The sequence below is a fragment of the Rhinopithecus bieti genome, unplaced genomic scaffold, assembly GCF_001698545.2.
Source record: "Rhinopithecus bieti isolate Rb0 unplaced genomic scaffold, ASM169854v2 scaffold_41207, whole genome shotgun sequence".
NCBI classification, from domain to species: domain Eukaryota; kingdom Metazoa; phylum Chordata; class Mammalia; order Primates; family Cercopithecidae; genus Rhinopithecus; species Rhinopithecus bieti.
The window spans coordinates 539,227-562,990 of NW_016816890.1; the positions used below are offsets into that span (position 1 = coordinate 539,227).

Sequence of the window (23,764 nt, forward strand, 5' to 3'; positions counted from 1 at the left end):
GAGTTCTGAGAAAGTTAGTTTTCCATAGCAACATTGGTTTGAGTTAGATTCTTAAGCTGTCACTGTTAAAAAAAAAAAAAAAAAAATCTATCCAAGGCCAGGTACAGTGGCTGACGCCTATAATCCCAGCACTTTGGGAGGCCGAAGCAGGTAGATCGCCTCAAGTCAGGAGACTTGCCTGGCCAACATGGTGAAACCCCGTCTATACTAAAAATACAAAAATTAGCTAGGTGTGGTGGCGGGCACCTGTAATCCCAGCTACTCGGGAGGCTCTCTTGAACCTGGGAGGTGGAGGTTGCAGTGAGCCAAGATTGTGCCATTGCACTCCAGCCTGGGCAACAAAAAACAAAACAAAACAAAAACAAAAAAATTCTATCCATACTGAATCATACTGAATGAAATATTACATCAAGAAATATAACAACCCCCTCCTGTACCACCACCAAAAGAGAATGAACTGAAGAAAAGAACATGCCAAAGGGATGGGCCACTGTGGAGAAACCCTGAAACGGCACGTTGGTGGGGAATCCTTAAGGACTTGATACTGATTAGTATGTTTTAGAAAGCACTGTTCAGTAGGAATATAATGGAAGGGACCTTCATTGGGGGCTCTGGGTAGCCAGCAAGTTTATTAGGTTAGACTTTCAGTAGCCTTTACTTTTCAGCCCTGATTACTGGAATCTAACTCATTCTCAAGCCTTAGCTAAAATATTTCCTCTTTAATAAAATTTATGCTAATGTTCCTAGGCAGATCTATATTCTCAAAACACTTTGCTTATTCTTTTATTATAGTTTTATTTATTCCCATTAAGCTAATTATTTACATATTTGCCTACTGATTTTTTGAGAGTAGAAGTAACATCTTATTTCTCTCCTTTTCTCATCCCTTTAGGCTACTGCCTTATAATAATAACAATACATTTTGTTTATTGAGCATTTTCTAGGCATTATCTCATTTAATCCTCACAAAATCGTCTGGGTAAATAATACGATTATTCCACATTTTACAAATGCTGAAACTGAGATTTGGAGAGGCATTTAAAGTCACATCCTTAGTAGAGGCCAAGCAATAAACCCAGAGTTATCTGCCTCTAGTGTCTGAGCTCTGAATCATGGGATTATAAAGACTCCCACATATGGTATCCCCTCTCAATACAATCAGTTGTCCATATCCATGGATTCAACCAACTAACTATAGGTCAAAAATATTTGGAAAAAAATTTCGGTAGTTGCGACCTCACTGAACATCCGTACTGAATATGTATAAACTTTTTTCTTGTCATTATTCCCTAAACAATACAGTATAACAACTATTTACATAGCGTTTTCACTGTAGTAGGTATTATAAATAATCTAAAGATGATTTAAAATTAACAGGAGGATGTGCATAGGTTATATACAAATGCTGCACTATTTTGTACAAGGGACTTGAGTATCCATGGATTTGGTATCCATGGAGGGTCCTGGAACAAATCCTCCACAGATACTGAGGGATATTTCTTGAATGGCTGAAAGTAAATATATTAAGGAGTAGATGGTGACCCTGAGGGTATTAGTTAAATAGGGCCCAAAACTTGACAAGGAGGGTCACTGAAAAGTGAGTTGCAGAGTTTTAGAAGCAAGCTGTGACTACTGAATATACAAGTCCATTTATCACCAGTATCAATAATTTTATCACACCAAGTTTCTCACATAATATTCTCCTAGCAAAACAAACTATAAAAAAAGTACTCAAAGTACCATAAGTAAACTCATGCACACCACGCATACATGCCCATACACTTACCATCTGACTTTAATTCCACAGTAACACATTCTATTTGGTCTTAGGTATCTTTCCTTAGCTCAAGAGTTATGGCTACCTACATTCTAAAAGAGAGCATCATTTCCTGTCTTTTAAGTCAGTATGTTCTTATCCTCTGTTGATTATCCCAGAAAGTCCAACGGTCAGCTTCAGTCATCAGATCATTTCAGTGCTGTAGGGCAGGGGTCCCTAATCCCTGGACCATGGACTGGTATCAGTCCATGTCCTGTTAGGAACTGGGTCACACAGCAGGAGGTGAGCAATGGGAGAGCAAGTGAAGCTTCATCTGTATTTACAGCTACTCCCCATTACTTGGATTACTGTCTGAGCTCCACCTCCTGTTAAATCGGCAGCATCTAAGTTGAGGAATCTAAGTTGCATGCTCCTTACGAGAATCTAATGTCTGATGATCTGTCATTGTCTCCCGTTACCCCCAGATGGGACCGTCTAGTTGCAGGAAAACAATCTCAGGGTTGCCACTGATTGTGCATTATGGTGAGTTGTATAATTATTTCATTATTACAATGTAATAATAATAGAAATAAAGTGCACAATAAATGTAATGCACTTGAGTCATCCTGAAACCACCCACCCTGATGCCTGTCCATGGAAAAACTGTCTTCCAAGAAACCAGTCTCTGGTGCTAAAAAGGTTGGTTGGGGACTCCTGTTGTAGGGAATGTGTGAGGTAGTTGTTCAGCTCATTCAGAATAAAAGCTAGAGTGCTTAGAATGGTCCAAAGGCTTACATAATCTGTCCCCAACCCCTTTATCTCTCTGACTTCATGGCCTACTTCTGTCTCCTAATTCGCCATTCTCAGACCACGCTGATTAACCCTTCATGCCTTCAATCTTTGCTCAAAGATTGCGTTTCATGAGGGCAACAGCTCTCCAATCTCCAGCCTTTCTAATGCTTCTTGGGGTGCTCTCCTTTTTCTTTCTTTCACAGTATTAATCTTCTCCTTACATACCCATTTATTTATTTATTTCTTATTGTTATTGTTATTATTTATGCCTGCTCTTTTTTCCTCCTCTTCCCCCTAGAATGTAAGCTCCACAAGGACAGAGCTTTGGTTTTGCTTCATTGACATGTGCTAGAACATGCCCAAATGTATCAGGCACTCAATAAATATTTGTTGGTTTAAGTGAATGAAATAATAACGAAATCCTATGAATTAACAGGAAGAAGACAAACTAAACGTAAAAACTGGGCAAAAGGCTTGAATAGGCATTTCATAAAAGAGGATATCCAAACGGCTAGAAAAGAGATGTATAGATGCCTAAAGCCTGTAATGATTGGGGAAATGTCAATTGAAACCACAATGAGAGATACCATTACATATTCCCCTGACAAAAAGTAAATAACTAGAAATACCAAATGTTGCAGAAGTAAGAAGCAATGAGAACTCTTTTAGTGGTATAAATTGATATAATCCTTTATATTTGATATGATACAACAAACTGGAATATGTGCATACTCTCATGCTACCACTGATTCCCAGAAACACACTCTGAAGAAACACTTGCTCGTGTTTCTCAGAGTAGAAGTCCATGAATGTTCATACTAGCAGTGCTGATAAGAGCCAGAACTGGGAACCCAAATGTCCATCAGCAGTTAAATGGACTACATTATGAGATATTTGAACAATAAAATACCACACAGCAATCAAAATAAACAAAATGTCCCAGACATAATATGGATTACTCTCTTAAAAACAAAAAGAATATCACAAAAAAATTATCAGAGCGTGATTGTATTCATTTAAAGTTCAAAAACCAGCAAAACTAAGCATAGATAGTTTAGGAATGCACTCTTATGTGGTAAAACTATGAAAAAAGAAATAAATGATCACTTCTCACTTCCAGGTGGAAAGAGTTGGAATTGTGAAGGGGTGTATGAGGCAGGGGTTGCTGGGGTGCTGGAAATGTACATTTCCTTCCACTCTTCGGTGGTTACATAGATGTTTGCTTTGTAATCATTATTAAATGGTACCTAAATGTTTCATATATCCTTCTCTGTTGTTCATATCTCATAATTTTTAAAATGACAATAAATTGCCTGATCTTGTAGAATATTCCTTTCATTTGGAACTTCTTAATATTCTAGACCTTGTGGCAAACAGTCTTGAAAGAATATTCCTCTTTTTGATTTGGATCTTTTTAAAAAGTATTTTATGTATGTATTTATTTATTTAGAGACATGTCTTGTTCTGCCACCCAGGCTGGAGTACAGTGGCGCAATAATAGCTCACTGCTATCTCGGACTCCTGGGCTCAAGTGATCCACCCACCGCAGCCTCCAGGGTAGCTGGTACTACAGGTGCACAGTACCACACCCAGATAACTTTTTTTTTGGTAGAGATAAGATCCTGCTATGTTTCTCAGGCTGGTCTCAGAATTCCTGGTCTTAAGCAATTCTCCTGCCTTAGCTTCCCAGAGTGCTGGGATCATAGGCATGAGACACTGTGCCAGCCCGAATTTCAGTCTTTTTCACTGGATAAGAATATAATACGATCAATTCCACAGTCCTTACATTGCAATTTACAAGAGATATTTCATAAGTAGGTAATGAAGAGAAAGGGACAAAATTAAGTCAACTAAAGGCTTCGCTTTTGGGGTAGGCTCAGTGTGTGAAGTGTGCTAGGCACTCAGTGGGAGTGCGCTGCTGTCAAAACATGCCCTGGCTACTGCTGCTGGGGCTGACTCAGAGAGGGAAGGTTTCTCCATCTTCTGTCTTGGGAAGAATAATTTATTGTAGGCCACCTGGTAGATAAGATGCAGGATGCTGTGAAATTTAGAGTTCCAAGATGTTTTTCAGCCAGAGACATTTGAGTATTTGGCAAATTCTATTTTCAGATTTTCCCCTCAGGACTTGCTTCTTTAGTCAGTTCATTGAGCATTGATATTTCTAGCCATGGCTTTGGATAAAGCAAGGAGGCCATTCTTAATCTTATGCCTTGCAAGTTTATTATCTTGCCAGTACTCAGTAAAATGTAGAATCATCTCTTACAACAATGTGGTTGTTTTCCAGCAGATATTAATAGCAGATTCTGCATCTGAATCTCTTTAAAGGTTAAGGGTTCAGGACAGCATAAAGCTGGGGGTGATGATGAAGAATCATTTGCTAAACAAGCAAATAAATACATACTGAGTTTGGAATTGTTTCTTTAGCCCATGATGCAGCCTGTTTGGGCCAGGCCCAGACGAGTGGTGACTTCTGCCAAATAGCAGTGACCTTGTTCCCACCAAGAAATAACTTACTGTGTCTCAGTCTCATCATGTTTATTCAAAGTGGTCTTTGCTATTAGTAGTTGCTGAGTTTCAAGATAAAATGTCAAATATTGAAGGTCACTAAGGATATCTGTATCTCTTCTGTCCACAAAGGTACATGGGCTAGGAAGGGAAAAATCTGACCCAGTAATAAAAACAGCCAGTAGCCACATTAAACTACATCATCTGGGGAGCATCCGTACCCTACCTTTGGTTTTGCCTTTATTGACATGTAACTTTGGATTAATAATGTAACCTCTTTAACTTTCGATTCATTGTTTGTAAATATGAGTGAGGTGTTTCATGGGTATCCTGGAAACTTGTGAAAATGAAATGAAATGAAAGATGCAAAACTGCTTTGTTGACTGTAAAACTCTACACCAGGGTAACGTTACTTTTTAAAATTTTCTAATTATACATTTAATATTTGTTATTCATTACAACAACCTCAAAGATCAAAAGTGCATGAAATTAAAAAAATTCCTGCACCAATCTTAGTCTTCAGAAGGGACCACATTTGACAATTTCGTGCTTACCTTTCTACACTTTATGAATGTGTGTGCATGTGTCTGGGGACTGGTGGGTGGGGTTAACAAAAAAGGGATAATATCCTACTAACCAGTAAAATATAAAAATACTACTGTAGGCCAACCATTTCTTTTTTTTTTTTTCTTTTTTTTTTTTTTTTTTTTTTTTTTTGAGCGACGCGAGTCTGCGCTCTGTCTGCCCAGGCGGAGTGGGCAGTGGCGACGATCCCTCGGCTCACTGCAAGCTCCACGTGTTTTTCGGTCTTAGGTTGCGTATGGTTGTGTTTTTTTTTTTTTCTTGTCGTTTTCTCGACCTCTTTCTTTGCGCTTTTTCCCCGGCTTCACACCATTCTCCTGCCTCAGTCTCTCTGAGTAGCTGGGACTAGCAGCGCCCCTGCCACAGGCATGCCCGGGCTAATTTTTTGTAATTTTTAGTAGAGAGACGGGGTTTGAATAAAAAAAAACCCCCACACCGTGTTAGCCAGGATCGGTCTCGATCTCCTGACCTCGTGATCCGCGCCCCTTGGCCTCCCAAAGTGCTGGGATTACAGGCGTGGCAATTTTTTTTAATGAGGTAAATGGTCACATGATGACATGGAATAATGATATTTTATGTGTAAAAGTTACAGAACAACATTTTTGATAGTGTTTATGCAGACACAGAGTTCATACATGGCTACTTCTGAGAAGAATATATTGCAAAGGAATGAGGTAATTTTATTTTACTTCTCACCATTCTCTACCATTACAATTTTTTTCTTAAGTATATATATTTTCACAATAATTATTAAAGACTGTGCAAGAGGAGGTGGAACATGAATCAATAAAATGGAGACAATATGTTACTACTGAAGATGCAAGTATAAGTTACACAACATAAAAAAATGTTTTGAAAGGGACGAATGTACAAAAAGATATTGGAGGCTGGGCGCAGTGGCTCGCATCTGTAATCCCAGCACTTTGAGAGGCTGAAGTGAGCAGATTACTTGAGCCCAGGAGTTCGAGACCAACCTGGGCAACATGGCAAAACCCCATTTCTACGAAAAATACAAAAATTAGCTGGGCATGGTGGCACATGCCTGTGGTCCCAGCTACTCAGGAGGCTGAGGTGGGAGGATCACTTGAGCCAGGGAGGCAGGGTTTGCAGTGAGCCAAGATCTTGCCATTACACTCCAGCCTGGGTGAGAGTGAGATCCTGTCTCAGAAGAAAAAGGAAGAAGAAATTGGAAAATGAAATAAAGGAAGTAAAAATGAAAGTAGGCAGGATATGCTTTTCAAAAGCATTCTTTTAGGGAATAAAAAAAAAAACTGATCATGCTGTTTCTGCTGCCAACTTTCTTGTTACACATGACTCTCAACAACAAGATATTCCTCCCTGAAGCTTAGTTCTCTTTAACGGCCTAATGCAGGCAAGGTAAACAGAAACCAGCATAAGCATTTGCCAAAAGAGGAAAAAGGGCTAAATAAGACCAGTGCTCAATTATTTTATAAAGTTTTTGTATGTCATTTTTTAAAATTCAGAAAACAGCCATAAATTTGGGGAATGGACAGGAGTGACAAGCTAACGGAAGAAAGGATCACTGAAAAGTCCTGGCATTATAAAGTTACAGAATTTTATCTGTAGATACAATTGCTCTCACCAAATCTTTAGAGCCTTTCTATCAACAAATCCTGCCACGTCTATGTACAAAGTCTACCTTGAATCGATCTACTTTTTCCATTTTAGTCCCCATCCACTCAGTTCAAGTTCACTCCTACCTATTTCTACTGCAGTAGTCTCCCAGTTGGTCTCTCTACTTCTACACTGGCTCTCCTGCTTCCCGTGTCATTCCTTTTCTCTCAAGAAAAGCAAACCGTCTTCCTAAAATGCTCATATGATGAAAACCAAAATCCTTCTCATGGTTTCCAGGCACTGCACACTCAGTCCCTTGCTCATTTTTTTCAGTCGCCTTTCAGGTTTCCAACTCTGCTAACATCTTTTTCACCCTAGTCTTTGCACATACTATTCCTTCAGTATGACTGAAATGCTCCTTCTTGCTACCCTACAGGATTCAGTTTTTAAAAAGCTTCCCCAAATCCCTTCTCCCCTAATCTAAATCAGGTCACAATTTGCATTTGTTTGTATGGTATTGGTTTTATCTGTATGACTGAAATGCTCAGTATGACTTTCAGTATGACTGAAATGCTCCTTCTTGCTACCTTACAGGATTCAGTTTTTAAAAAGCTTCCCCAAATCCCTTCTCCCCTAATCTAAATCAGGTCACAATTTGCAATTATTTGTATGGTATTGGTTTTATCTGACTTCCCAACTCTGTTGAAGCTGCATAACAACACTTGGAGGCTCATAAAACTATCCTCTCTACTTTTGTGTTTATTTTAAATTTACTATAACATATAAGCTTTAATACTTTTCCTCTGATCCTATAAACTAAAACAACAGTTGTTGCCTGCAATTCTCTTAACTACTTTTCAGATTCCATATTTTAAAAGTTTATTTTCCTTTTCATGATTAATTTATTATTGTAACCCTATTAGAGTCACAAAATGCTCTAATTTTTGAATGCCCACAGCAGGTTCAGCTAGAAGCCCAATGTGCCCTCCATTGTGCTATAGAACCAGTTAGAATGCCATAATCTTAAAGTTCTTAACAAGATGTTGTAGGCAAGAAAATGAACTTGAAATTAACATCAGATAACCTAACAGAAATGTCTGAAGTTCAATTGTTCTGTCAGTGTTTTTGCTCCAAAAGTCTTTTATTTGAAAAGGACTCTAGAACAAGGATATAAGACTTTTAGTTCTAGTTTTACTTTGGATGAATCATTTTCTTTTTTTGTTTGTTTTAAATAATATTATAAAGACGTTAAGCTCTATATTTTAATTTCAGATATAAAATTCCACAATTTGGAAGAAAAAAAGCAGTCCTAAAAATACCAATGTTTATTTTTTCATAAAGCAGTAATTCCAAATAACTTCTTTTTTCTATTCATTCAGAAGGTCATAACCCAGGAGTGCTGTTTATACCAGTTGAATCTACAAAGCCAAGAACAGGAATCACTGTATCTCCTTCAGTAGACCTGATACTGTGAGTCTTCTCTTTTCTGTTAACATATTTGTGCAACATGCTGTAGTACTGGTCCTTCTGATTGAAAGTATACAGTGATGAAATTTGCTGCCACTCTTTAACGCTCGGAGTGTTACATTCTTTTGGATGGGAGCCCTCAAAGAAACATTTAACATTCTCTTTTGCCAATTCAGTTGCATGCTCTGTGGCTTTACTTTTAAGGATCTGCTGCTCCTTTTCCAAATAGATTTTCCAGAACTTCAGCTGCAGAAAACTAACTGGAGACAGGCATCGGCTGACACATGTAAAAATCAGAAGGATGATGATAACAGCTGCTATCAAGATCCAGCCCAACACCTTAAGAAAACACAAAATAGTAATTTAGTTACTTTTTTTTTTTTTACAAGAAATTTTAAAATCCTCAGATAAAGATTCAACTACTCGCCAGTTATGATGATAAACAAGCAACAGTTTTAGGTCTTAATTCCTTAAGAGTAAGGTGTCGCAGTAACCTCCCTCGCCCCCCAGTACAACTGCTTGCTTGGAAGGTCAACTGTAGTCCAAGTTATGCACTGATTCTGCCCAGGGAGGAGCCCATACCACTCCCTTAGAACTCAAAACGTGGAACTTCTGCAAATCCTGGGAAAGAAGTGTTCATTTTAAAGAACTTCTGAGCTTTCTAAGTCCAGATGCAATGTGGGGTGGTGGCTTTACAGTCAGACAGACCCATTTTATTGTATCGATCCCTTTAATTGTAACAATTCTTCTGCTTTCTACTGACTGGGCAAACTACTTAGACTCAGTGAAGTCGCTAAATAGTGGAGATATGAAACTATTACTCTTAATGGCAAAACCGCAATTTTGCACCCAACAGAGCTGTTGTGAGACGTAAAAATAATGCAGGCGGTCAAGGGCCTAGCGCAGTATCTGGCACAGAGTAGGTGTGCCCACTCTCACTCCCACTTTCCACGATTCATGTACAGTGGCAGATACTACAGGAAGATATTCGCTTGACGGCAAATTAGATGCAAGGAGCCATTCTAGATTTTCTTAGGCATTGTATATCTGGAGAAAAGTCACCGATTTTTCCCTCACCCCAAAGGCCCAACGAAATCTCGGCCCCTCAGCTCTCCCCAAACGCCCCCAGCGCCAGCGGCAGACCTGCGACTGAGCCTTCAGATCCTTCAGCAGGTCCTGCACGTCCGACGTCTTGGCCTGGTGGCAGGGCACCAGCGGCAGCTCGGCGGCGCAGTTGTGGTCGCGGTGGAGGCACAGGCGCTGCGCTAAGACCGCACTCCCGCTGGCCGCGCACTCGTAAAAGGCGCCCCCGAGCAGCGCCACGGCCACCCAAGTGAGGGGCGCGAGCGCGGCGGCCGCGCTGAGCTGCGCGCACACCAGGGAGCCGCGCAGCCCAGATCCGCAACTCGCGCGGGCTCTGCAGCCGCAGCCGGTGATCAGGCGCCACGTGCGTGCGCTCAGCACATAGCCCAGGAGGAAGAGCGCGAGCGCCGGCACCAGCAAGAAGACCAGGCCGTAGGGCAGGTTCCAGGCGGCGCTGCACGGGCACTGGAACACCACGGCGGAGAAGATGCGCTCCCCGCCCGCCGTCAGCAGGGTCACCAGGCCGTAGCCCAGGGCGCTGTGGTGCTTGAGGTGGAGGTCCAGCACTGCCTGAAACTTCTCCATGAGCTTCGTCCGCCGGGGCGTCGCGGAGAGGCCCAAATCCTTCTGCCTCTTCGCTGTCCTGCTTGTCAAATGGTTTTGGTGGACTGGGGACCGGGGCTTTCCACTCTGCGAGAAGCAGCTGTTTTAAAAGGGAAGAGGGCTTCTCAGACCTTCCTCAAGTTTCACTTTCTCATTTCAGCCACACCAGCTCTGGTTAACGAAGAGAACCAGGCAAACAAACACCTCCTGGACCCTTGACCTCTCTAGCACCCACCCCATTCCAAAGACAGAGGCACAAATTATCTTCCTCCCCCAATTCAGGAACTCTGACAGAAGATTGACCTTGTTCCTTTGTTACCACCAATCTGACAACGAACCAGGAAACTACAAGTCCTTCTTGACCCATGGCCACCAGTTGGGAAAACTGGGAAATACCAGATTTTCCTCTATTGCAGCCACCCTAGTCACTAAGCCAGATCACAGTAAAACCAAATAATTATCGAAAAACTGACGACTTACGGGAAACATTATTCAAGGACAAATTTCTGGTTCCTCTTTCATAAGCTAAATCATAGCAAAGTGCAGCTCAAGTTCTGGAGTCTCGCTCAGTCGCCCAGGCTGGAGTGCAGTGGCGCGATCTCGGCTCACTGCAAGCTGCGCCCCCTGGGTTCACGCCATTCTCCTGCCTCAGCCTCCCGTGTAGCTGGGACTGCAGACGCCCGCCACTACGCCCCGCTATATATATATATATTGTATTTTTAGTAGAGACGGGGTTTCACCGTGTTAGCCAGGATGGTCTCGATCTCCTGACCTCGTGATCCGCCCGTCTCGGCCTCCCAAAGTGCTGGGGTTAAAGGCGTGAGCCACCGCGACCGGCCAAGTTCTGGTACTTCTATGATGTGCGGCACCCTTTCTGTCTCCACCGTGGACAGAACCACCAGCCTAGTTCACACTGACTCCTCTCCTCTACCTGATCTCCTTCAGGACATCAGACCAAATATACTGTATTGATTTACTCATCAATACAAATGTTATTTTCTTTCAGGTATGTCATAACACTGTCAGTGTTATAGAAGGGTAAAATTCTGACTCTGGCTACCAAGCTAATCAGCACAGAAGGAGATACATGATTGTTCAAAGAATACTAGTTGAACCCAAAATTGCAAACTGCAGCTACATCTATCAAATGTTGTTTCCTCCACCTTCAGTTTTCTCAAGGCAGCATTGTTCTGACACAAACACTGTAACCACTTTTGTGATACTGAGTCTTACTCTGTGTGACTCCAGAGTAGGTCACAGTGAGCTGAGGTGTGCTTGAAAGAACATGGACTTTGAAGTCAAGTGCATCGTGTCTGTGGTGTATTTAACAAGTATGCCCCTCTGAGACACAGCATCCTTCTTTGTAAAAGAAGGATAATGGTGCCCACTTTTCAAGATTATTGATATTAGTAGATTGAGTAGCATATGTAAAGTGTCTCTACCTATAGGGTATGTCTATTAAATGAATGCTCAGTGTGAGAGTTTACCCCTTACAATGCAATTTGGGGAACAGACAACAAATAATTACATTGTACATAACTTAAGAATCTTGATGAATACTGAATTTTGAATTTTAAACCCAGGATTAATTCAGTGGATAGTATTAAGTGACTCAATGACTCTGCTACCTTAAAAGAATTGGTGTACACCTTAGCTGTCTGCTTCACCACAAGGAGAGAATCTGGATATGGAGCTTGGGCGGGCAGTTCACAATGAAATGGTTCTTACTGGTGCCCATCCACTAGGCTTGCCTTATTTTATCCGGGAAGAATAGGTAGCCCGTGGAACCAAATGAATTGTTAGAGAAGGGACAAGCAATTTATTATTATTTTCTTAGTCCAACTTGCCTTCTTAACTACTCCCTCTCCAACACCACCAGCAGGGTGCCTAGCATAGTGCCAAAAGCTGTCATTCCATAGTGGTGTGGGAAATAGATATCTTTTTTCTGTGTGTTTAGAGGCTAAACCCAGATGAGGGTCTTCATGGTCATGCAGGAAAGTTGGAGCCCCCTTCTCTGAGTTTAGACCAGATACTGCCAGGCTTCCTGTCAACTTGCAGCAAAGTTGCATGTTTGAAGCAAATCACTTCTGCTATGACCATTATCTTTGTAATTTTTCATCTTCCAAGATAAATTTCTTCCCTTGTGCCTTGAGTAACTCTCCTCCTACTGCTGCACTCTTCTTCACCTCTACCATAATACTCTAAGATGTGTCCTCTCTCCTCTACCCTTCCCATATTCCATCATGCACAAACATCAGTATATCCACAACCTTTGTGCAGATGGCTTTATCCAAATCTCCTCTAACTGAAACCTAATAAAAATGCACCCTTCTGTGTTCTTGAGTGAGATTAATTTATTCTCCCACATCTCTCAAACCAAGAGGGATGGCTGGCATTTTCCTGGTTACCTACTGATAGCCATCCCAGGGTTTTACCACTGTGCTGTAATGGTTTATCATCCACTAAGGCTCAATCTAATCAGCACCATCTCCTCCTTCACCTCATTCCTATGGTCTGGTTTTGTTCCCTTCATTTATTAAGACTCTAAAGAAGTCCATCACCTTCTCTTCTCCAGCTTCTGCTATTTAGTCAATGATTTGTTTGAAATATGTTTACTTATAGAAACTTTAATCTATCAGCCCCCTCCCCCACCTAGATTAATTCGTTTGTTAACCAGTTATTAATTAGTTCATTTATTCATTCAGTCATTCATTTAAATGTTTAATAAACACTCAGAATATGTCAGGTGTCTATCAAAAGTACTTGGAATTGCTGGATACAACAAGGAAGAAGACACAGGTATCCAGCCATCTTTGAACTTATAGTAGAGATGGTATAGGAAATGGAGAGGAGGGGTCCTGAAGATTATGCACAGGATAAATTGGAGTTAGAGAGTGTCCTGAAAGAGCCTCTATGAGAAAATGACATTTAATCTGAATGAGTCTGGGGTACAAAGGAGCTTGGTTGGAAAGAAGGCCAGAGTAATGGGAGCATTGAGAATGACAGGCAAGTTGGCACATCATGAGGCCAAAGCTGCAAGTTGGAAGGTCAGGTTTAGGTGCTTCATAGACCAGAATATGTAGTCTGCAATTCTGCCTCTGAAACATCACAGACTGAGCTGCATCCTGACGTATTGTCTTGTCAGCCTCTGTCTCTAAACACCCCTTCCTGGGTTTGCTGTTTTTGTACTCTCCCAAACACAAATCTCCCAGACGCAATGATCATTCAGAACTTAGTACAAGTTTCTATAATTGGGAGTCCAGGTTTTGCCTGCCAGCCTGAATGTTTCCCCAGCATCTGGCTTTGAGTCTAGTACCTCGCCATCCACTCCCACCACCACTGGATTGACTGGTTCTAGCTCTTGGTCTATTGAAGATTCCCAGCCTCCATACCCAGCTCTGTTCTGAGAGGATATTGCTCAGAAGTTCAGCCCTTAGTGGAAATTGACTAACACCCTAATGGTGTGGAGAGGTAGACTAAATAATATTTTAAACATCTTTACACTTTTGAAAACCTGTGATTTGCTTTAGCTGTTAAGAAATGAGTAGTAGAAAGTCGTCAGCAAAGCCTGAGTCCTGTCCTCTTGCTCTCCTCCCTGGACAGCATGAGCTTCACCACTTGCTCCGCCTTCTCCACCAACTACCATTCCCTGGGTTCTGTCCAGGGACTCAGCTTCATCGTCCGGCTGCTGAGCAGTGTGGCCAGTGTCTATGCAGGCACCAGGGGCTCTGGTTCCCGGATCTCTGTGTCGCATTCCACCAGCTTCTGGGGCGGCATGGGATCTGGGGCCTGACCGTGGGGAAGGCCAGGGATGTGGCAGGAATAGGAGGCATCCAGAATGAGAAGGAGACCATGCAAAGCCTGAATGACTGTCTGGCCTCCTACCTGGACAGAGTGAGGAGCCTGGAGACTGAGAACTGGAAGCTGGAGAGTAAAATCCAGGAGCACCTGGAGAAGAAGGGACCCCAGACCAGAGACTGGAGCCATTACTTCACGACCATCAGGACCTGAGGGCTCAAATCTTCGCAAATACTGTGGACAATGCCCGCATCGTTCTGCAGATCAGCAGTGCCTGTCTTGCTGCTGATGACTTCAGTGTCAAGTATGAGACAGAGCTGGCCATGTGCCAGTCTGTGGAGAACGACATCCATGGGGTCCACAAGGTCATTGATGACACCAATGTCACTCAACTGCAGCTGGAGACAGAGATCGAAGCTCTCAAAAGGAGCTGCTCTTCATGAAGAACCAACTGCGAAGAGGAAGTAAAAGGCCTACAAGCCGAGACTGCCAGCTCTGGGCTGACTGTGGAGGTAGATGCCCTCAAATCTCAGGATCTTGCCAAGATTATGGCAGACATCTGGGCCCAATATGACAAGCTGTCTGGGAAGAACTGAGAGAAGCTGGACAAGTACTGGTCTCAGCAGATTGAAAAGAGCACACAGTGGTCACCATGCAGTCCACCGAGATTGGAGCTGCTGAGATGATGCTCACAGAACTGAGACATACAGTCCAGTCCTTGGAGATTGACCTAGACTCCATGAGAAATCTGAAGGCCAGCTTGGAGAGCAGCCTGAGGGAGGTGGAGGCCTGCTATGACCTGCAGATGGAGCAGCTCAATGGGATCCTGATGCACCTGGAGTCAGAGCTGGCACAGACCCAGGCAAGGGGACAGCGCTAGGCACAGGGGTACAAGGCTCTGCTGGACATCAAGGTCAAGCTGGAGGCTGAGATCGCCACCTGCCAATGCCTGCTGGAAGATGGCGAGGACTTCAATCTTGGTGATGCCCTGGACAGCAGCAACTCCATGCAAACCATCCAAAAGACCACCATCTGCCGGATAGTGGTTGGCAAAGTGGTGTCTGAGACCAATGACACCAAAGTTCTGAGACATTAAGCCAGCAGAAGTAGGGGACCCTTTGGGGAGCAGGAGGCCAATACAAAGTTCAGAGGTCAAAGTAAATAAATAAATAAATGAGTAGTTGAGTCTCACATTAAGCACACTGTAAAGCCAATGGTTATGGGTTCTCTTTGGTTTCCTTTAACTGTAGTACTTTGTTTTTCAGCGCTATCATTTTCAATGTCAGGAATGGGTTTCAGAAACCACAGAGCATTTCTTGGAAAAGAAACTTCTTGAAAGGAAATGCACATACACACTGTGAATCTGAAAGTGTCTTGCATTTGTCTTCATGTGTGCTAGTTCTCAAACATTGTTCTCTGCAGCTCTCATAAGAATGCAGACTAATGGCATGACCCTGCTTGGAATATGACTGCTAGATTCTAATACAACATTAGTCTTGGCCCCAAGACCCTCCAAAAGGAGTAAAATCAAATTAGGATTCAAATATCGTAGGTAACATGTGCAAGAAGAAATGCCAGATGCCAAATTAACAAGTTAGTTTACAAAATCTGACACTCCTACTCTTAAGGGGAATATCTTTCTAAATGTTAAAATTTGTGGATGTATTGCTCATGTTAGATAACATATTTGAAAATCTGGAACATGCTATTATCTTGAGATATTTTAAATGTTTATAAAAGTTTTTCCAACGGAAGTGTAAAGCAGAAGGAGGGAAAGATCAGACTCTTTCCTTGGCACAGAGCTGTCATTTGCTAAATGGCAATCCCATGACATTTCCAAAAAATCTCTTTAAAGATTTTTATTCCTCTCTTAGCATGAATTTCCTAAGCCTATCACAAAAGTTTAAGTATTTAGTGATTAACACACTAGTTTTTTTCTTGCAGCAGATAGTTATTTTAACTCTGTTAAAAGAAAAACCATGGCCACATTAAATTTAACAGAGTTTAACTGAGCAAAGAATGATTCATGAATCTGGCAGCCTCTTGAGCCAGAGTAGGCTCAGAGAGAATCCCGTGGAAAACTTATAGACAGAAAAAGGAAAGCGATGTACGAAAAACGGAAGTGAGGTATGGAAACAGCCTGGTTGATTACAGCTTGGCATTTACCTTGTTTGAATACAGTTTGAACAGTTGACCCCCTTTGATTGGCCAAAACTTGTTGACTGGCACAACAGTAGGTTACAGTCTGCTTACACTGCAGAGAAACCTTTAGGCTGAACATAAAATATGTAAGGAGGCAGCTTTAGGCTAAACTTGATTTAACAACTTAGAGAACCTAGATCTGGCCAAGTCTCTGTTGACATCATCATTGCTACTGTGGTTGTTGTCACCGCCATCATCAACATCATCTGATACTCGGAGGCTATTAAAGGTCCTAGTTAGTTTTCCTTCTGTGCTTTTTACGACCTATGTCTATTAGCAATTTTGGCCAAACAATGTTTGCTCATTGTCTTAATGTTCCAGTCTGCTATAACAAAATACTTTAGACTGGGTAATTTATAAACAAAAACTTACTTCTCACAGTACCGAAGGCTGAGAAGTCCATGATCAAGATGCTAGCGGATTTGGTGTCTGATAAAAGCCTATTCCTCATAAATGGCAACTTTCCTGTGTCTTCACATGGTGGAAGAGACAAGGCACCTCCCTTCAACCACTTTTGTAAGGGCACTAATCCCATTCATGAGAGTGAAGCCCTCATGATTTAATCACTTCTCAGCAGGCCTCACCTCTTAATACTATCATATTGGATATTAAGTTCCAACATAGGACTTTTGGGGGGACACCAACATTCAGACCATAGCACCCATCAAATCAAATTGTTATTTCAAAGGTGAGAGAGAGAGACACAGAGAGAGACAAAGAGAGAGATAGCCACAATATATATCCACAAATTTATACATCTACAATATATATCCAGAATATATCCACAAATTTTAACATTCAGAAATATATTCCTTTTGGGATTAGGAGTGTCAGATTTTGTAAATTAACTTGTTAATTTTGGCATCTAGCATTGCATCTTGCCCATGATACCTAAGATATTTTAATCTTAACTTGATTTTACTCTCTTTGGAGGGTCTTGGGGCCAAGATTAATGTTGTATTATAATCTAACAGTCATATTTCAAGCAGAGTCATGCCGTTAGTCTGCATTATTATGAGAGCTGCAGAGCACAATGTGTGATAATGTGTGATACAGCATTTATCATCACAAGCCCAGCTCTCTTGAACTCAAATTTCCTTTACTAATTTATGATATATGATCAGAGATATGAATTTCCAAAGAAAATAATCATAAATAACAAAAAAGATTAAAGAATAAGAATGAAGAAAATTAAAATAATTTAATAAAACAAAATTTTTAGTTCTTCAAATTATAGATGACACTATTATAAAATCTCAGAAATGTAAATGAACTCGGGCCGGGCGCGATGGCTCAAGCCTGTAATCCCAGCACTTTGGGAGGCCGAGGAGGGTGGATCACGAGGTCAGGAGATCAAGACCATCCTGGCTAACATGGTGAAACCCCATCTCTACTAAAAANTGTTCTGAGAGGATATTGCTCAGAAGTTCAGCCCTTAGTGGAAATTGACTAACACCCTAATGGTGTGGAGAGGTAGACTAAATAATATTTTAAACATCTTTACACTTTTGAAAACCTGTGATTTGCTTTAGCTGTTAAGAAATGAGTAGTAGAAAGTCGTCAGCAAAGCCTGAGTCCTGTCCTCTTGCTCTCCTCCCTGGACAGCATGAGCTTCACCACTTGCTCCGCCTTCTCCACCAACTACCATTCCCTGGGTTCTGTCCAGGGACTCAGCTTCATCGTCCGGCTGCTGAGCAGTGTGGCCAGTGTCTATGCAGGCACCAGGGGCTCTGGTTCCCGGATCTCTGTGTCGCATTCCACCAGCTTCTGGGGCGGCATGGGATCTGGGGGCCTGACCGTGGGGAAGGCCAGGGATGTGGCAGGAATAGGAGGCATCCAGAATGAGAAGGAGACCATGCAAAGCCTGAATGACTGTCTGGCCTCCTACCTGGACAGAGTGAGGAGCCTGGAGACTGAGAACTGGAAGCTGGAGAGTAAAATCCAGGAGCACCTGGAGAAGAAGGGACCCCAGACCAGAGACTGGAGCCATTACTTCACGACCATCAGGACCTGAGGGCTCAAATCTTCGCAAATACTGTGGACAATGCCCGCATCGTTCTGCAGATCAGCAGTGCCTGTCTTGCTGCTGATGACTTCAGTGTCAAGTATGAGACAGAGCTGGCCATGTGCCAGTCTGTGGAGAACGACATCCATGGGGTCCACAAGGTCATTGATGACACCAATGTCACTCAACTGCAGCTGGAGACAGAGATCGAAGCTCTCAAAAAGGAGCTGCTCTTCATGAAGAACCAACTGCGAAGAGGAAGTAAAAGGCCTACAAGCCGAGACTGCCAGCTCTGGGCTGACTGTGGAGGTAGATGCCCTCAAATCTCAGGATCTTGCCAAGATTATGGCAGACATCTGGGCCCAATATGACAAGCTGTCTGGGAAGAACTGAGAGAAGCTGGACAAGTACTGGTCTCAGCAGATTGAAAAGAGCACACAGTGGTCACCATGCAGTCCACCGAGATTGGAGCTGCTGAGATGATGCTCACAGAACTGAGACATACAGTCCAGTCCTTGGAGATTGACCTAGACTCCATGAGAAATCTGAAGGCCAGCTTGGAGAGCAGCCTGAGGGAGGTGGAGGCCTGCTATGACCTGCAGATGGAGCAGCTCAATGGGATCCTGATGCACCTGGAGTCAGAGCTGGCACAGACCCAGGCAAGGGGACAGCGCTAGGCACAGGGGTACAAGGCTCTGCTGGACATCAAGGTCAAGCTGGAGGCTGAGATCGCCACCTGCCAATGCCTGCTGGAAGATGGCGAGGACTTCAATCTTGGTGATGCCCTGGACAGCAGCAACTCCATGCAAACCATCCAAAAGACCACCATCTGCCGGATAGTGGTTGGCAAAGTGGTGTCTGAGACCAATGACACCAAAGTTCTGAGACATTAAGCCAGCAGAAGTAGGGGACCCTTTGGGGAGCAGGAGGCCAATACAAAGTTCAGAGGTCAAAGTAAATAAATAAATAAATGAGTAGTTGAGTCTCACATTAAGCACACTGTAAAGCCAATGGTTATGGGTTCTCTTTGGTTTCCTTTAACTGTAGTACTTTGTTTTCAGCGCTATCATTTTCAATGTCAGGAATGGGTTTCAGAAACCACAGAGCATTTCTTGGAAAAGAAACTTCTTGAAAGGAAATGCACATACACACTGTGAATCTGAAAGTGTCTTGCATTTGTCTTCATGTGTGCTAGTTCTCAAACATTGTTCTCTGCAGCTCTCATAAGAATGCAGACTAATGGCATGACCCTGCTTGGAATATGACTGCTAGATTCTAATACAACATTAGTCTTGGCCCCAAGACCCTCCAAAAGGAGTAAAATCAAATTAGGATTCAAATATCGTAGGTAACATGTGCAAGAAGAAATGCCAGATGCCAAATTAACAAGTTAGTTTACAAAATCTGACACTCCTACTCTTAAGGGGAATATCTTTCTAAATGTTAAAATTTGTGGATGTATTGCTCATGTTAGATAACATATTTGAAAATCTGGAACATGCTATTATCTTGAGATATTTTAAATGTTTATAAAAGTTTTCCAACGGAAGTGTAAAGCAGAAGGAGGGAAAGATCAGACTCTTTCCTTGGCACAGAGCTGTCATTTGCTAAATGGCAATCCCATGACATTTCCAAAAAATCTCTTTAAAGATTTTATTCCTCTCTTAGCATGAATTTCCTAAGCCTATCACAAAAGTTTAAGTATTTAGTGATTAACACACTAGTTTTTTTCTTGCAGCAGATAGTTATTTTAACTCTGTTAAAAGAAAACCATGGCCACATTAAATTTAACAGAGTTTAACTGAGCAAAGAATGATTCATGAATCTGGCAGCCTCTTGAGCCAGAGTAGGCTCAGAGAGAATCCCGTGGAAAACTTATAGACAGAAAAGGAAAGCGATGTACGAAAACGGAAGTGAGGTATGGAAACAGCCTGGTTGATTACAGCTTGGCATTTACCTTGTTTGAATACAGTTTGAACAGTTGACCCCTTTGATTGGCCAAAACTTGTTGACTGGCACAACAGTAGGTTACAGTCTGCTTACACTGCAGAGAAACCTTTAGGCTGAACATAAAATATGTAAGGAGGCAGCTTTAGGCTAAACTTGATTTAACAACTTAGAGAACCTAGATCTGGCCAAGTCTCTGTTGACATCATCATTGCTACTGTGGTTGTTGTCACCGCCATCATCAACATCATCTGATACTCGGAGGCTATTAAAGGTCCTAGTTAGTTTTCCTTCTGTGCTTTTACGACCTATGTCTATTAGCAATTTTGGCCAAACAATGTTTGCTCATTGTCTTAATGTTCCAGTCTGCTATAACAAAATACTTTAGACTGGGTAATTTATAAACAAAACTTACTTCTCACAGTACCGAAGGCTGAGAAGTCCATGATCAAGATGCTAGCGGATTTGGTGTCTGATAAAAGCCTATTCCTCATAAATGGCAACTTTCCTGTGTCTTCACATGGTGGAAGAGACAAGGCACCTCCCTTCAACCACTTTTGTAAGGGCACTAATCCCATTCATGAGAGTGAAGCCCTCATGATTTAATCACTTCTCAGCAGGCCTCACCTCTTAATACTATCATATTGGATATTAAGTTCCAACATAGGACTTTTGGGGGGACACCAACATTCAGACCATAGCACCCATCAAATCAAATTGTTATTTCAAAGGTGAGAGAGAGAGACACAGAGAGAGACAAAGAGAGAGATAGCCACAATATATATCCACAAATTTATACATCTACAATATATATCCAGAATATATCCACAAATTTTAACATTCAGAAATATATTCCTTTTGGGATTAGGAGTGTCAGATTTTGTAAATTAACTTGTTAATTTTGGCATCTAGCATTGCATCTTGCCCATGATACCTAAGATATTTTAATCTTAACTTGATTTTACTCTCTTTGGAGGGTCTTGGGGCCAAGATTAATGTTGTATTATAATCTAACAGTCATATTTCAAGCAGAGTCATGCCGTTAGTCTGCATTATTATGAGAGCTGCAGAGCACAATGTGTGATAATGTGTGATACAGCATTTATCATCACAAGCCCAGCTCTCTTGAACTCAAATTTCCTTTACTAATTTATGATATATGATCAGAGATATGAATTTCCAAAGAAAATAATCATAAATAACAAAAAAGATTAAAGAATAAGAATGAAGAAAATTAAAATAATTTAATAAAACAAAATTTTAGTTCTTCAAATTATAGATGACACTATTATAAAATCTCAGAAATGTAAATGAACTCGGGCCGGGCGCGATGGCTCAAGCCTGTAATCCCAGCACTTTGGGAGGCCGAGGAGGGTGGATCACGAGGTCAGGAGATCAAGACCATCCTGGCTAACATGGTGAAACCCCATCTCTACTAAAATACAAAAAACTAGCCGGGCGAGGTGGCGGGCGCCTGTAGTCCCAGCTACTCGGAGGCTGAGGCGGGAGAATGGCGTGAACCTGGGAGGTGGAGCTTGCAGTGAGCCGAGATCGCGCCACTGCACTCCAGCCTGGGCAACACAGCGAGACTCCGTCTCAAAAAAAAAAAAAAAAAAAAGAAATTTAAATGAACTCTATGGACAGCATAAACTGTCATGGAAGAGCTTCCCAAAAAGAATGCATCACTTGAAACTTGCTAAATTGTCAAGTTGTAGGGTACTATTTAAATAAATTATGTAGTATTTATGCACAGAATACAAAGTAGATCCATACCATTGAGGTAGATCTGTATGTGCTGGTATGGATGAAAAGACATGGAAGACATACTAATTGGAAAAGATAAGCAAGAACATTTCAAGCAATTCATTTGTATACGAAAGAAAATTTACTTTGCAAGAAAGCAGAAGAATGGAATCATTTCTGGAAAAGTACTGTGGCTATTGACCAATATAGCTTGGAACTGTGGCTGTTGACAAATACAGCTTGCTGCAATCAAAGAGATAAGAAGCTTACTAAAATTTGAGAGAGATTTATAGTCAAAGGAATCACAAGCCCAAGTAGACCTATGGTCTTCTGACATTACGTAAGTAGGACACGCACTAAGAGAATTACACAGTTCCCAAGATGAATACATACCCATTAGTACATGGCAAAGGAAGATAACAGAAAACCCTCCAGAGGGTGGAGTCCTGAAAATCAAGGAACATTTCTATATACTCAAGGTAGGGACTTTTATGGCTTTTGCCAAGTGGTAATTTAGTAAGCTTCTTATTTCTTTGATTCCAGTAAACTGTATTTGCCAATGTCCACCATTCTTTCCAAGACATGGTTCTCAGACATACTCTGTCATTTTACTTTCTTGCCCCATCCTCCGCCTCTCACTCTCTCTCTCTCTCTCTGTCTCTCTCTCTCTCTGTCCCTCTTTCCCTGGTCCTCCCATCCACCCTACCTTCCTCTGTCTCTTCCTCCCTCTCTATCTAGATCTCCATGTCTCTCTATCTTTATCTCTCTCTTGCCATTACTGATACCCTGAATATATATGAGTCTATGATTTCCTGTGGAAAAGCCACAACTTTAATTTGATCTTTGCCCTGTGTATTTATCCAATTGAATACCTTAATTTTATCTGCCCTGAAATTCCTTAATCTATTGAAAGACATTATCAATAGGTGGAGACACCATACTTTTAATTTTACCGTTCCACAGGTTATTTTAATGGGCTTCATCTTTCAAGGCTTTCTCAATTTCTGACTTGGTATTTGGAGTTTAAAGCCTGTTAGGATTTCCAATTTTGCAAGGCCCCAATTTTCTGAAATATCTCCTTTCTTTCTCATATTTGTTAACAAATCAACCAATTCTTTTTTTTGAGTTTATAAAGCCTTGCCAAAAAAATAGCTAGTAGTTGCCAACACATAGTAGACACATTATTTTCCAATCCTTTCCCCTAGAGTCGTATTTTCTTTAGCTACATAATCTTCCTCCAAGTTAATATAGTGGCTTTGCCGCTTCCTTTCTAACTTGGACCCGGCAGAATGGCTCCCGCAAAGAAGGGTGGCGAGAAGAAAAAGAGCCGTTCTGCCATCAACGAGGTGGTGACCCGAGAATACACCATCAACATTCACAAGCGCATCCATGGAGTGGGCTTCAAGAAGCGTGCCCCTCGGGCACTCAAAGAGATTCGGAAATTTGCCATGAAGGAGATGGGAACTCCAGATGTGCGCATTGATACCAGGCTCAACAAAGCTGTCTGGGCCAAAGGAATAAGGAATGTCCCATACCGAATCCGTGTGCGGCTGTCCAGAAAACGTAATGAGGATGAAGATTCACCAAATAAGCTCTATACTTTGGGTACCTATGTACCTGTTACCACTTTCAAAAATCTACAGACAGTCAATGTGGATGAGAACTAATTGCTGATCATCAAATACATCAAATAAAGTTATAAAATT

The 23,764-nt window shown here is 41.8% G+C and overlaps 1 protein-coding gene and 3 pseudogenes across 2 annotated transcripts; 3 read left to right on the top strand and 1 right to left on the bottom strand.

Moving 5' to 3' along the window:
• Nucleotides 1–8,513: 8,513 nt before the first annotated feature.
• On the bottom strand, nucleotides 8,514–10,670 carry CALHM6 (calcium homeostasis modulator family member 6). The gene is made up of 2 exons (XM_017855464.1): nucleotides 9,821–10,670; nucleotides 8,514–9,016 (listed from the first exon to the last, which is right to left on the bottom strand). The coding sequence occupies exons 1-2, from the start codon at nucleotides 10,343–10,345 to the stop codon at nucleotides 8,594–8,596; spliced, it is 948 nt and encodes a 315-aa protein (XP_017710953.1). The 5' UTR covers nucleotides 10,346–10,670; the 3' UTR covers nucleotides 8,514–8,593.
• A 3,297-nt stretch (nucleotides 10,671–13,967) lies between these two features.
• LOC108517490 (keratin, type I cytoskeletal 18 pseudogene) lies at nucleotides 13,968–15,257 on the top strand (annotated as a pseudogene).
• Nucleotides 15,258–15,732: 475 nt separating this feature from the next.
• Nucleotides 15,733–19,312, top strand: LOC108517477 (keratin, type I cytoskeletal 18 pseudogene; annotated as a pseudogene).
• Nucleotides 19,313–23,316: 4,004 nt separating this feature from the next.
• On the top strand, nucleotides 23,317–23,764 carry LOC108517488 (60S ribosomal protein L31 pseudogene; annotated as a pseudogene). Its single transcript, XR_001882116.1, has one exon. The product of XR_001882116.1 is annotated as a 60S ribosomal protein L31 pseudogene (transcript).